Source organism: Acinonyx jubatus, chromosome B4 (genome assembly GCF_027475565.1).
Source record: "Acinonyx jubatus isolate Ajub_Pintada_27869175 chromosome B4, VMU_Ajub_asm_v1.0, whole genome shotgun sequence".
Lineage (NCBI taxonomy): Eukaryota > Metazoa > Chordata > Mammalia > Carnivora > Felidae > Acinonyx > Acinonyx jubatus.
Genome location: NC_069387.1, coordinates 80,725,518 through 80,739,539, shown reverse-complemented (window position 1 = coordinate 80,739,539; position 14,022 = coordinate 80,725,518). Strand labels below are relative to the sequence as shown.

Here is a 14,022-nt window from a genome sequence, read left to right as displayed (position 1 = left end):
AGATAGTGACCTGAGCCGAAATCAGACGCTTAACCAACTGAGCCACCCACTCACCCGTCTTTCTTTTTTTTAACAGCTTTATTGAAATATAATTCATATTCCATATAGCTTATCCATTTAAAGTATATAATTCAATGTTTTTTTAAAAAATATATTCACAGCATTGTGCAGTCATCACCACAGTCTAATTTTACATGTTCATCTCCCCAAAAAGAAACCCTGTACTTATTAGCAATTGTTTCCCATTCCCTCCCACCTCCCCTACCCAAACAAACACTCATTTTTTTCTGTGCATATAAATTTGCCTTCATATAAATAGAATTGTACAATTCATAGTTTTTTGTGACTGGCTTCTTAGCATAATGTATTCAGGGTTCATCCACATTGTAGAATGTATCAGTACTTCCTTTCTTTTTAATGTTGGATAATTATCCATTGTATGCATATGCCACATTTTATCCATTCATCAGCTAATGGACATTTGGGTTGTTTTTACTTTTGGCTACTATAGCTCATGCTGCTGTGAACATTCATATATAAGTTTTGGTGTGGATGTATGTTTGGTTTCTCTTGGGTATATAGTGAGAAGTGGGATTATTGGGTCATATGGTACATTCTCTGTTTAACTTTTTGAGTAACTGCCAGATTGTTTTCTAAAGTGGCTCTACCAGGGTGCTTGGGTGGTTCAGTCAGTTAAACATCCGACTTTGGCCCAAGTCATGATCTCTGTGTTGGGCTTTGTGCTGACAGTACGGAGCCTGCTTGGGATTCTGTCTCCCCCTCTCTGTGTTCCTCCCCTGCACTTGCTTTGTCTGTCTCTTTCTCAAAAATAAACATTAAAAAAAATTAAAATGTTAAATAAAACTTTTTTTATTTTCTTCTTTAGGCCTGTCTTCTGATGCCAAGCCTATGGTAAGACATCTTTTTTTTTATACCTTGAGAGAGAAATCTCAACTCTAGTTTTAAAGTTAGAAACAACTTCTCCCCAGATCATAGGACTCTCTGAGATCATATGAGTTTGGTGACTGTTTTCAATATAGTGTTTTATGTCCTAAATAAAATGAATTGAGTACTTAGAGGTCAGGAAAATGCCATATCTTCAGAGTCACTATAGACATCTTCCTTCCTATCATTCTTCTTGAAAAAAATGAATAGATTTTGTTAGCTACAGGACAATCCATATAATTCTTTGTTTTAGGATACTGTAGTTTTAGGCCTTATCCAGTGGCTTTGGACAATGTCTGATTCTTAGTTACCACAAGTGAATCTGTGGAAGCAACTTATGAGTTCTGTTGGTAGATACTGGTATTTTTCAACACTACCTATTAAATATAAAATCCTAAAATAAGGAATACTAGAATATGTCTGGACCATTGTGATTAGGTGGCATATTTAGAAAATGAAAACAAATACTTTGGGTGGATGATGTTTGACTTTATGAAATCCTGTTTGGGATTACAGTGTAGTATCATAAGTGAAGCTGAAATGTAGTAGTACCAGTAGTTGCAGTAGTAGTAGTAGTAGTAGTAGTAGTAGTAGTAGTAATGAAATGTCCCACATATCCTTATGATAGTAAGTTTTGTTTGAATATCAAGGCTTCCAAGAAAAAGAAGAGAATTGAATTGGGTACTGGTGGTAGATTTGGTTTCTGAAGTAATGAGAGCTGGGTATAGAGTTAAGAACTATTGCAAAGGCTATGTATAGGAATTAATGATTTTGAACTGTGAATAATAGACTTGTTTGGAGGTGATTATTTAGGTATTTGTTTGCTCCTTCAAGCAGTGTTTGGCCTACTTTGATTTTAAACCCTCTTGAGGCTCTTGCCACCTTTGATGAACGAAGGAGGCTGGGCTGAATCTTTGACTGCATTCCAGAAAAGGCCTTTTAATAATTAATGGCATGGATGGGTGCTGCTTAGTTTCCTGATTTGGCACATATAGAGTATCTTTGATATCGTAGGTTTAATTGAACTCTTAGCTTTGGACTATAATTTCTGCTTTTTGTATTTTCTGTTTTGATTTTTTTAAATATGGGTTCCCCCTTTGCCTTTTTTTTATAGGTTAACCTTGATAAACTAAAGGAAAGAGCTCAAAGATTTGGTTTGAATGTCTCTTCAATCTCCAGAAAGGTAAAGTACTGTTTTTGCCACCTTAGAACAGCTTGGGGGCTACATAGACTGGAAATGACTGTCCTGAGAATATGGCAAGCTATTCAGCACTTCATTTCATGAAGTCTTTTGACTATCACCTCTTCTCACTGACTTTTTAATTTTTTAATGTTTGTTTATTTTTGAGAGAGACAGCATGAGCGGGGAGGGACAGAGAGAGAGGGAGACACAGAATCTGAAGCAGGCTGCAGGCTCTGAGCTGTTAGTGCAGGGCCTGACACAGGGCTTGAACTCACGATCATTGAACATAAGATCATGACCTGAGCTGAGGTCGGATGCTTAACTGACTGAGCCACCCAGGGGCCTCCTCTCACTGACTTTTGATTGCATTACAGGAATTATTTCACATGGCGAATTTTTTTTTTCCCCCTGCAGATTTTTTTCATAGTTTTCACTCAGGCAGTTAGAACATGGTCTGCATTTCTCTTGGTTAGGATGTTGAATTCAATGATGTTAAAAACCTGCTACATCTGCTGTAACTTCTGATATAGTTATAATGGAAACAGGAGATGACAGTCCTGTCTTTAGATCAAAGGTACCTAGAAACAAAGTTTGAAGGTTTCCTGGAACAAAAACGAGAAAATTATTTCATTCTTTCTGCTCCTCTGCTAACAGACACTATTGAGTTTATTAAGCAAGATAACACCTGCTGTGTGGTACAATCAGTTCTACAGGGCATTGTTGTATTTGGAGTTTTGCCAGGCACATTGGTGAAAATGCTGAGGATTCTCCTTTGCCTAGAGCAGGTAGTCTCTTAATCTTTGTTCTGTGAGAATGAAAGCATGTTTCTTGGTTGTTGAAATGGGGACAGGGTTAAGGAAGACTACTTCAAACCAGAAGAACTGTCAAAAGAAAAAAAGTCCCTGGGGCGCCTCCTGGCTCAGTTGGAAGAGCATGCGACTCTTAATCTCAGAGTTGTGAGTTTGAGCCCCATGTTGAGTGTAGAGATTACATAAATAAATAAACCTAAAAAAAAGTCATTTCTTACTTGAGTATGGAAACATTTAACTCTCTGAAAATCTATTGGAAAATACTGACAGTGGTTGTTACATTTTTGCTCAGGAGAAAAATTGAGCACTAAAAAGTAAACACTTGTGACTCAGTGGGGCTTCTCAGACAAAAGTGTGCTCCATTTTCCTTCCTTTTAGGTTACATTTTTTATGTTTACCAGAAGCATAACATCAGGTCTTTGTGCCCAGCTTGATGCTGAGACCTTGGGTGTTCAGTAGGGGTATTTACTAGTTTATGTGAAATTTTAATTTATTTTTTATTATGTTTTTAAATGTTTATTTATTTTTGAGAGAGGCAGAGAGACAGAGGATCCCAAGCAGGGCCCGTGCTATTAGCACAGAGCCCATTGTGGGGCTCAAACTCACGAGAACTATGAGATCATGACCTGAGCTGAAATCAAGAGTCTGCTGCTTAACCGACTGAGCCACCCATGTGCCCCTATTTCAAATTAAAAAAAAAAAAAGGAGTTGAGAGTAGACAGAGTATGTGATTCTTAAACCACATGTAGCTTAATTGGGAAAAATTATAATAAACCAAGTCTTTTGTGTTTTGCTCGATAGCCAAGGGGAAGGGTGCTTGGATCTGTGGCCTCAGTTCTTATCTGTCTCCTTTTGTATATGAAGACTAGGTGTCTGAGAATCGTATTGGAATCAGTGTAATAAATGGAAATTGTATGCAAAGAGAATATCTCAAAAGTTACAAGCTTCCAAGCAAAGTGGTTCCTGGAAGAAATCTCAGCAGTAACTTCACTGTAGAGAATTGTGTGTTCCATTAAAATTAACAAAATTGAACATACTATCTCCAGCTATGTAGCTCATTTGGGTACATTCCTGAGAGGAGTTTGCCCCTCACTTTATACTGCCCACCTGAGTTATTTTCATAGTATTTCATTACAGGGATATCAGCCGTTTCACTTCACTTACCTAGAATCTTTCTCCATATTTGACTTGCTTTCATTTTTAGTCCATAGGAAGAAGCTAAAGCATGAATAAATACATTTTTTAACTTTGTGACTTTGAGCAAATTACTAAACTTCTGTAAAACTGGGAGTAACACTAGTAAACTAGTAACACTAGTAAAACTACCTAACACTGTTTGTGAAGGGGAAATGCGTATATGAAATTATCTAAAGTAGTGACACTTTGACCTTTAATAAATGTTTGTTTTCTTAGTTTTGTTGGCCACCTGGCTTTATGACTTTAATTGAGGTAATTATTGTGTTTTAGTTCATCACTGATAAGATTTCAGTTCCTATTTTAAATCTCTGAAGAGTTGGGGCACCTGGCTAGCATGCAACTCTTTTTTTTTTTTTTTAATGTATGTTTGTTTTGAGAGGGAGAGAGTCCACACATGTGTGTGCAGAGGAGAGGCAGAGAGAGGAGAATAGGAGAGAATCCCAAGCAGGCTCCGGGATGTCAGTGCAGAGCCCGACGTGGGGCTCCATCTCACGAACCACAAGATCATAACCTGAGCTGAAGTTAAGAGTCGGGCACTCTTGCCCAAAGTGTGCAACTCTTGATCTTGAGGTTGTGAGTTCCAGCCCCAGGCTGGGTGTAGGGATTACTAAAACAAAATAAATAAACTTAAAAAAATAATTTAAAAAATTAATCTTTGAAGGGTTATAATCAGATAATGGTAATTGGTAAAACTCTCACTTTATGAGTTCCGTTTTCAGATAACGTTCATTGTCATACATATGTTCTAGAGTAGTTTTCTTAAATTCTGTAGCAGAATACTAGTTAAAAAATTTTAATTTAATTAATTAATTTATTTTTAGAGAGACAGAGAGATAGTGTGAGTGGTGGAAGGGTGGAGAGAGAAAGAGAAAGATTGAGTCCCAAGTAGGTTCTGCACTGTCAGCACAGAGCTTGACGTGGGGCTTGAACCCACAAACTATGAGATTGTAACCTGAGCTGAGATCAAGTCGGATGCTTAACTGACCCACCCAGGTGCCCAAGGTTTTTTAAATTTCTAATTCATTTGGGCCACCTGGCTGGCTCACTCAGTAGAGCATGTGACTCTTGATCTCTTGGTCAGAGAGAGCTTTCTTAAAATTTTTAGGGGTGCCTGGAAACTGAAAATTTTAATTAAATTTAAATAGCTACATGTATATTGGACAGTTCAAGCCTACCTTATATCTCACACAGTTTTCACACTTGGAAGTATCATAGAAATTCTTTATCAGACCACATACTTGGACCACTGTCTCTGTAGCCCAGAATTTTTTAGTGCCTATAGAAGATAAGCAGTTTTAGGGGCTCCACGTGGCTCAGTTGGTTCAGTTACAGATTCTTAATAACCACTCAGGTCATGATTTCATGATTTCATGATTTCATTGAGCCCATGTCAGGCTCTGTGCTGACTTTGTGGAGCCTGCTTGGGATTCTCTCTCTGCCCTTCTTTCTCTGCCCCTCCTGCATGCACATATGCAATGTGCGCATTCTCTCAAAATAAACATTAAAATACATACATGCAACCTCAGAGTGAATGTGGAAGGAGAGAAATTGGAGGAGAGGGAGTAGTAAGAGATAAGAAGGACTAAGTGTTCTTTTTTTCAAGTAACTTTTCTCTCAGAACTTAGTTGTTCTAGATCCAGATCCTCAAATTGCAACTGGCTGCATTCTCAGTGAGAGTTGTTTGGTTCAGAATCTTGTGCTTAACTGTTCTCTATCACCAGAGATGATTTGCTACTTAGTATTTGGTTGGCCAAGGTTAGTGACCTGATTAAGTTTGTATTTATGGAACAGCCAGATCAGCATACTCTGGCCGCCTCACTCTGGGGTCCTGGGTTCCAGTATAGCCTCCTCTAATATAATTTGGTCATCTATCTTTCAAGTTTTATAATTCTCTAGGCATAGATCTCATTCATTTAGATAAAATGCAAATAGTGGAAGTTAGCAGGTAGTGTAGAGATTTCTCTTTTCATCCTAGTATTCTGAAAAAGGCAATGAGAAACCCCCCTCCTGTTATCTCCATTGCATGGGGTTTGTGTTTGCTTGATCCAGCTTAAATCCCAGATTGCTTGCTGGTTTCTCTTCAGTAGATTCCTCTATAGACCAGTGTATATGATAAAGAGAAAGCGTGTGAGAGGAAGTGAGCCATGGGTCAGTAGTGTTTATGACTGATTTTTTTTTTTTAACTGTCACAATTCGATCATTTTTTTCTTTATATTTTAGATTTACATCTTGAGCATGTTACAAATTTGAGGAAACTAAATCTCTGCTATTCTTCTTAGGCTGACTTTTGCATGACTGCTCGTGTATTTCAGCTTTCATCTCCACTAGTATACTTTACATGTTAGGCAGTACACAGAAACTTAAAGAAATCTGGCTTTCCTCCTCACCCCCCCCCCACCACCAGTCATCTTCCTCCTTTCCCCCTGCCCAAGAAAGGCCTGTCCGTTCATGTTTCCAGCTCAAGTCTCAGTGAATAGAATCCTGTTGGTTTAGGATAATGGGAAGTGACAGGGCAAAGAATGGCACTGGCATTTATAGACATTTTTTACACAAGAGGCTGTAAATTGTCCCCTCCAACTCTTTGGACTATTTGAGGATAGAATGGCATGCCTTTTCTCATATAAGCCTCATGGTGACTATGGGCTGAGAAACCTCCCACCCCCTCAAACAAAACAAAACCCAGATAAAATAACCTCTGCCTGGTTGGTTCTGATTGATCACCAGCTAGGTTTTCAGTCTTTTGCTTGACTGGTTGTTGTTGTTGTTGTTGTTGTTGTTGTTTTCTCCCCCCTCTCTCTGTCAGTTTTCCATGTCTCCTAAGAGGAGTAGTGTTTGGGTTAGTCCTATTGGTGAAGGACAGGACTCGGCTTGGCACGTAAGAAACTCATCTTTGAAAGGAGTGAGAGATGGATAGAGGGAATAGATGGGAAGCCAGCTCAGTTAATAGGTGATGGTCATAGGACGTTAGTTTTATCAAAACTCTGGGCTTAGAGTTATGGTGTTAAGTGATGTAGCTAATTTGGATTGTTTTGTTTTCATTTTTTCTCCCCAAACGTTGGCATATTTGGGGGAAGTAAAACTTGATACTTTAGGAAGTTATAGAACATCCAGCTCAGTAAGTATTAAAACAAAACAAAACAAAACTGAAACTCAGGCACTAAGCAGAAAACTGAAATGTAGTTTATACTCTTCTCCCCCACATGTGAGGGGCATGTGTTACTGCTTCTTGGTTCTTAATTAGTAGTAGAAACTCTAGGCATCTTTTATCCCTATTGACCTTAGTATATCTTCCTTATTTCTGTGCTGGCATTTTACTGAGATTTCCCTACTTTGCAGCTTGTGTTAAGGTCACTGTCCTAATGAGTTACCTTGAGGCCTGTATACCCTAAAGGCTGCTTTTCCTGTGTTTTGATTTTTGCCAGTTTTCTTCCCTGATGGTTATGGTCTGTGTTATTATACAGTGTCCGAATATAAAAAGGTTAAAAAATTAAATATCCCTCCATTGATCATTGTCTTGTTGTTGAGGCTGGTAGTTAGAAGATTGTTAGGCAGTGATTAGTTTCATGAACTTTTCATGTAATTACATGTTTTTGCTCACCATTGCTTGGGATGAACCACATCAGAGTGAGAGAGATACTGGACTTTCCTTGTTTTTTGAGGATGTCACTGAAATCTGTTGAGCTATCAGAGAAGCAGCTGGGACAAAGAGTCACTTCCAGGCACAGGAGAGCATCAGTGTCTCCTAGCATACAGATTTCACTGTGGCTAAATGATGGTGGGTTGGTTTCCATTCAGTCTCTTCTGGAAGGCCTATTTGATTCTGTCTATATTCCCTTCCACCACCTGAAATAAATGAAGAAATGTTTGTTCTTCCCCCTCAGCATTCGGTTTTGGTATAGAGGGATGTGGAGAGAAGGAAGTTCACACTATGGATTTAGTCATAGTCATCAGCTTTCTCAGAGAGTCTATAAATTGTTAGAGTTTAGGTGTATGTATACAAACCTTTTCCAAAGGAAGAACTGTGGGGCCACACATAGGACATTGCCAACATGGTACTATAAGAACCTGAAGAACCATAAGCTATGGTGAGGAATTTGGTAGAATATTTTTTAAAAGGGTAGTGGTAGAAGATTTAGATCCCAAGATAAGTTGGAAAAGTAGCCTCCTGAGTGGGTTTGGATTCTTTTCCATCCAAATATACTCAAGTAGCAGTACCTAGGCCAAGTACACTACTTAATTCTCTATTAGCCTTTCTCATGGGGCCCCATGAGACCAAGAAGAATGCGTATAGTAGGATTGTAGATGGGAAGAACTTAATTGTAGATCTACTTAGACATTGTATTTCATTGAGCAGGGGTTTGGGGGGGAACATCGCACACCTCATCCTGGATTGGCATTTTCCCAAAAATGCTTCTTCCACTTGAAAAACTACATTATGTTGAGCTTACATTAACCCACAAGAAAAGATTTGTATGGGTTTTTTATATATGGTACAGATAGCACTTGAGAGTGGCTGTCAGGATGAATTTCAGGAAGAGCTAAGATGAACCCCACATAGTTAGTTTTCGGCATTTCTTAGGAGCATTTTGGGGTCCAACTAAAATTTAACCAGTCCTTAAAATTTTCTTCTAATTAATAATAATTTGAAAATGAATATTTGGCCATTTTTTCCCCTGCCTCTTCTCTAAGATAAAAACTGCTGTTTCTCCACCCGCCCATTGGAACAAACCTTGAGGGAGTGGTGAAGGAGCTGTTTAAAGAGGAAACAATAGGGAAAACTCTCTGACCTCAGTTTATCCCCTCATCTGGTTCTTCATTTGTCCCTGCTGAGGAACAGAACTTGTCTTTTGTCTGTAACACAAATACATCTTCACCTCCCTCCCTTCCCACTCCCCCCCACCACCCGCTCTTCTCACTCTCTTCTATTATAGTTCCAATCAATGATGTCATTATGTGTGCCATTCAACTGCTGTTGAGCCACTTGGCTATAGGAATTTGGAAGAGCAAAGAGGCAGAATGGAATTTTTCTCTGTCCTGCCCAGGGCTCTTGAAAATGTATTCCAATTTTAACTTGAGAAATAGGAGTCAGGTTTTTCTTTGCTCTGTTTCTTCTTCTACCCTCCCATCTATATTCTAACCCTTAAACATGTTTTTACCTAGCTGTGTGTGAGGGAAAAATTGGATAAGAAGTGTTAGGAATATAAATTGAACACTTGAAGAAGAAAAGCTTTAAAAATTTGTGGAAGCAAGATGAAAATTTTGATGTTTTGTCAGTATTTATGGCTGGTGTTTTGCCCTGTTTCCTATAAGTTGGGTCTTTGAGAAGTTTCTGGTAGGGGGTTGTATTTCCCTAGGGTGCGTGGTTGAGAACACTAAGGATCTTATACCTTTTCATTTTATTTTTCTTACCTGATTTTATACCTAAAGAACTAGAGGTAAGGAAGTTTGTAGTAAGAAAAAAACTTACTCTTTGCTATCTCCCCAGCTAAACACCCCACCCCCACTTACGTCTTTGCATTCCTTCTTCTAACATGTCAGAACTGATGGCTTTGATAAAAAACAAGTTTTATGCCTCTTTGTGGTTCCCCTGTAGTATTTTCCCTAAGAATAAACACAGCCTGGAAAAGGAGGGAATGCTGGATTCTGTTGAGTCTGTTTTATTTTAAATACATTTAGTTGTTTGTGCGAGCCAGGTTGTTGGGGTGGGATCGTTCTCTGAGTGTCAGTTTAAAAAAAATTTTTTTTTCCCACTCATGGTACACAAGGTAAATAATTTTTTGTATTTTTTTTAACATTTATTTATTTTTGAGAGAGAGCCAGAGTGCGAGCAGGGGAGGGGCAGAGAGAGAGGGAGATGAGAATTGGAAACCGGCTCCATGCTCTGAGCTGTCAGCACAGAGCCCGATGTGAGCTCTAACTCACTGTAAGATCACGATCTGAGCCAAAGCCGGATGTTTAACCGACTGAGCCACCCAGGTGCCCCTCATTTTTAAAATTCACTTGCAAACACATATCTGATTGTATATCAGTCTGACTTGGGAATGACCAGTACCTGTGTCTAATTTCGAGGTGACCAGTAGCTGGCCTGGCATTTTTAAGCAGAGCAGTATCTGTCTGATCACTCTCAGATACTCTTCCTGTGGTGAAATGTGAGCATGAGCTTAGTTTCTGAATCCAAGTCTATCTGTCCTTCAGAATCTGTATGGGAGAAAAAAATATGGGGTGTTTTTTGGGTTGGTTTGGTGGTTGGTGTGTGTGTGGGGGGGGGTGGGTGTGTATTACTACTTTTGGGGGGGGTCTGAGAGCTCATGGTTTGAGAGTTGCAGCAATATAGGGATGTTTAAGATGTATTTTAATACTTGAGAGGCTAACACTTGCGTAATAGTGTTCCTTGGACTAACATCGATAAGAAGTAACATTTTATTTTTGAAAATACATACAGGTTCAAAAAAAAATAGATATAAGTTCAATTCAAATAAAGTTTAATAATTATATGACAGTTCATTTTCTTAGGTATTCACTGGAATAATAGAATTACTTTTCAGGCCTGATAGCTGATGCTGTATATTTTGGAGATAGGGATGGGGATGAGCCAGGGTGTCAGATTGGGAGATATCTTATGGGGGGATATTTGGTGGTGATGTTTGCAAACTAGCAAAGGCCCTGTTTTTTGTTTTTTAAGATTTTTTTTTTTTATTTTTTAAGTAATCTGTACACTCAACCTGGGGCTTGAATTTACAATCCCAAGATCAAGAGTCTCGTGTTGTACTGACTGAGCCAGTGAGGCACCACGAAAAGTCCCTCCTGTTCTTAATAAAACCTGAGGTGTTGGGGGTGCCTGGGTGGCTCAGTCAGTTGGACATCCGACTTTTGGTTTTAGCTCAGGTCCTGATCTCACAGTTGATGGGATTGAGCCCTGTGTTGGGCTCTGTGCTGACAGTGTGGAGCCTGTTTGGGATTGGAATTTTCTCTTTCTCTCTGCCTCTCCCCTGCTTGCACTGTCTCTATCTCTCTCAAAATAAATATTAAAATAAATAAATAAAATCTGAGGTGTCTTGTTAAGATTTAGAAAATGTTAGCTCCTTCCTTCCCCTCCTTTCCTTTGTTACTCTTTTCTCACATTTTTTTAAATAGTATTTTAACCAAATTTTACCTTCTCATTGCTAGAGCAGATTCTTAGGTAAGAAATTGAAATGTATTTTCAGGATGTTCTACACTTGGAATTCATGTCAAATATTGAATCTTTAAATCTCTAGCAGTGAAGATGTGTTCCTGAGAAAGATATTATGTTTATAGTGCTTGCTTTCTGGATTTTAGAAAGTATCAGGTGAGGAGTTCATTGAGGTATAGAGTAGAGGAGGAAGTTACAGAATTTTCACTACCATGTTCATGCTTAGGTATGAGGTAGTTGAGGAAGTGCAGCCAGAAGTGAAAAGAGCTATAAGATGAGAGCCTTCATGTAATGGACTTCTTTGGTTCTCTAAATAACAAGCAAAGCACATGAGCCCTAAGACAAATTCTATCTGTTCTTATGTCTGCTCTCTACTGATATTCCCCCTCACCCTCTGTATCAATTCTGCAGAAAAAAAATACTTTTGTGTACTTGAACCTCCCTCTTTCCCCCACATACCTGAAGTCTTCCCTGATCTTGTTTTGGCATGTTTTCCTTGTATTGAGCTCCTCTTGCAAAAGAGTTTCTGTGTTCTGCTGCTTGAATTCTACAAAGGAAGCAAGACAGGTGTGCTCCTTAGAGCCAGCTGTGATTTCTTCATAGTTTTCTTTTGCCTTTCACGTCCCTACAGCTGAGATACCCTGTTTGTAGAAAGTGTAAACTTTTTTAGAAGGCCTGACGCTTTTGGGGAAAAATTGGAGTCAAGCAGCAGCCTTGTTTGGACTTGGTGAGATTTTTTTTTTGTAATTTTGGTCTCTGTTTTCTCAAAGCCATTTGCAATTATTCATAGCTGTAGCTGCACATAAGGCTCACCAGGGGACCCTTTTTAAAATACATTTCCCTAAGTAAGCTCTTCGTTTTGAGATTCAGGTTTATTAGGTTGGATTGAAGCCAGAAATCTGCGTTTTGTTTTATTAGAGAGCAAGAGAGAGCATGCCAGCAAGGGAGAGGGGCAGAGGGAGGGAGAGAAAGAGAATCTTGAGCAGGCTCCATGCTCAGCACGGAGACCAACGTGGGGCTTTATCCCATGACCAGAGCCAAAATCAAGAATCAGACGCTCAACCAACTGAGCCACCCAGGCGCCCCAGAAATCTGCATTTTATTTTATTTTATTTTCTAATTTTTTTTTTAACGTTTTACTTATTTTTGAGACAGGGAGAGACAGAGCATGAACGGGGGAGGGTCAGAGAGAGGGAGACACAGAATCTGAAACAGGCTCCAGGCTCTGAGCTGTCAGCACAGAGCCTGACGCGGGGCTCGAACTCACGGACTGCGAGATCATGACCTGAGCCGAAGTCGGCCGCTCAACCGACTGAGCCACCCAGGCGCCCCGAAATCTGCATTTTAAAATATTGCAGATGGGGTGCCTAGCTATCTCAGTTGGTAGAGCATGTGACTTGGGTCGTGAGTTCGAGCTCCATGTTGGTAGCTCTTAACATTAAAATACGTGTGTGTGTGCGCGCGCGCGCGCCTGTGTGTGTGTATATTACAGGTGAGAAGAATCTGCTTTCCTAGTGCCCATTCTAATTTCTGAATGCTCAGGTAACTATCATCCTTCGTTCTCTGTATATTTGGTTAAGACCACATTTACTTCCCCTCAAAGTTTTTAGCTTCCCTCTACTGACTTCTTGACATTTCTGCCAAGCTCTGCATCACTTATCCTTAAAAGCAGCAGCTTCCTGGCTTTTAAGGGAGGGAGGGTGGGGACTTTTAATAGAAACTTGGTTTCCGGGGGTCTCAAGTGTGAAGCCTTCATTTCCTCCACCTGCCTTGCTTTGTCCTACAATCAGCTAGATCAAGACCGAGACGACCTCCTCTGGGGTTGGAGAGGAGTGGGGGTTGGGGAAGGAACTTGATTTAGATAAAGAGAAAAAGTGATGGGAGCTCGTGACTCAGAAGAGTGTTTGGTTCTGAGCTGTGTTTGGGGACTTCAAATCCTGGGAAGATAGGAGATACAGTTCCTGGTGGTCTCTAAATCTCATGTAGCTTTAAATTTCCTGGCATCCTCTTGGCCCTAGAAAGTTGATTCTGATCTCACAGTTGAAAAGTTTTTATAGTAGGTGAGATGGTTGTATTGGGAAGTGTATTTTTTGTTAAGTGTGTGGGAGTGTTGGGAGTGTCTCTATTATTATGTGCTAAAATGGCATACCCTTTGCTAGTCCAGCCCTTCACCTTTGTCTTTTTTAGTTAGCTTCTGTGCATTAGTGTTTAGGACCACCTTATCTTCTGTGGTCTGACTGGCATAAGCAGGCTCAGGAATAAACATGTTCAGATGAATTTCAGAAACTGGGACAGGGAGGTGACAGCTGTGTGTTGAAGCATTGCAGTGTTTCTGAGAGAAAAACCATCAGTTGCTGTCATTCACTCTGAGAGTATGAAATTGGAAGCCCACTTACCCTAGAGTGTTTCATAACCTTTACCTCTGGGAAGTCAAGGCCATGTCATTATTAATCTACCATCGCTCGAAAGCCCCCAGCCTCTGCTTTTCATCCTGACATCAGTCACGTGGCGGTGAGAGTCAGGAAAGTGCCCATAAAGCTCTTCCTTTTCTTTTTGCCTGACTCTTACCTTACATTCCCTTGGAAAATCAGACTGGCCTGAGAACTATTAACATTTTTGTATGATAATTCGTTTACAAAAGGGGACAGTTATTTGTTATTTTTGAAATGCAACCCATCTTGGCTCGCTCTTAGTCTCTGTTCTATCATTCCAGGCAA

The 14,022-nt window shown here is 39.7% G+C and overlaps 1 protein-coding gene across 2 annotated transcripts in view; it reads left to right on the top strand.

Moving 5' to 3' along the window:
• SARNP (SAP domain containing ribonucleoprotein) overlaps positions 1-14,022 on the top strand; it is a 53,724-nt gene that overhangs the window by 20,712 nt on the left and 18,990 nt on the right. For both annotated transcript variants that reach the window (XR_008300277.1, XM_015085123.3), the window contains exons 8-9: positions 887-912; positions 2,060-2,128. Coding sequence is in view for 1 of the 2 variants with exons in the window: in XM_015085123.3 (XP_014940609.2) it covers positions 887-912; positions 2,060-2,128 (95 nt within the window). In the remaining variant the exon portion in view is untranslated. The remainder of the gene's footprint in view (positions 1-886; positions 913-2,059; positions 2,129-14,022) is intronic.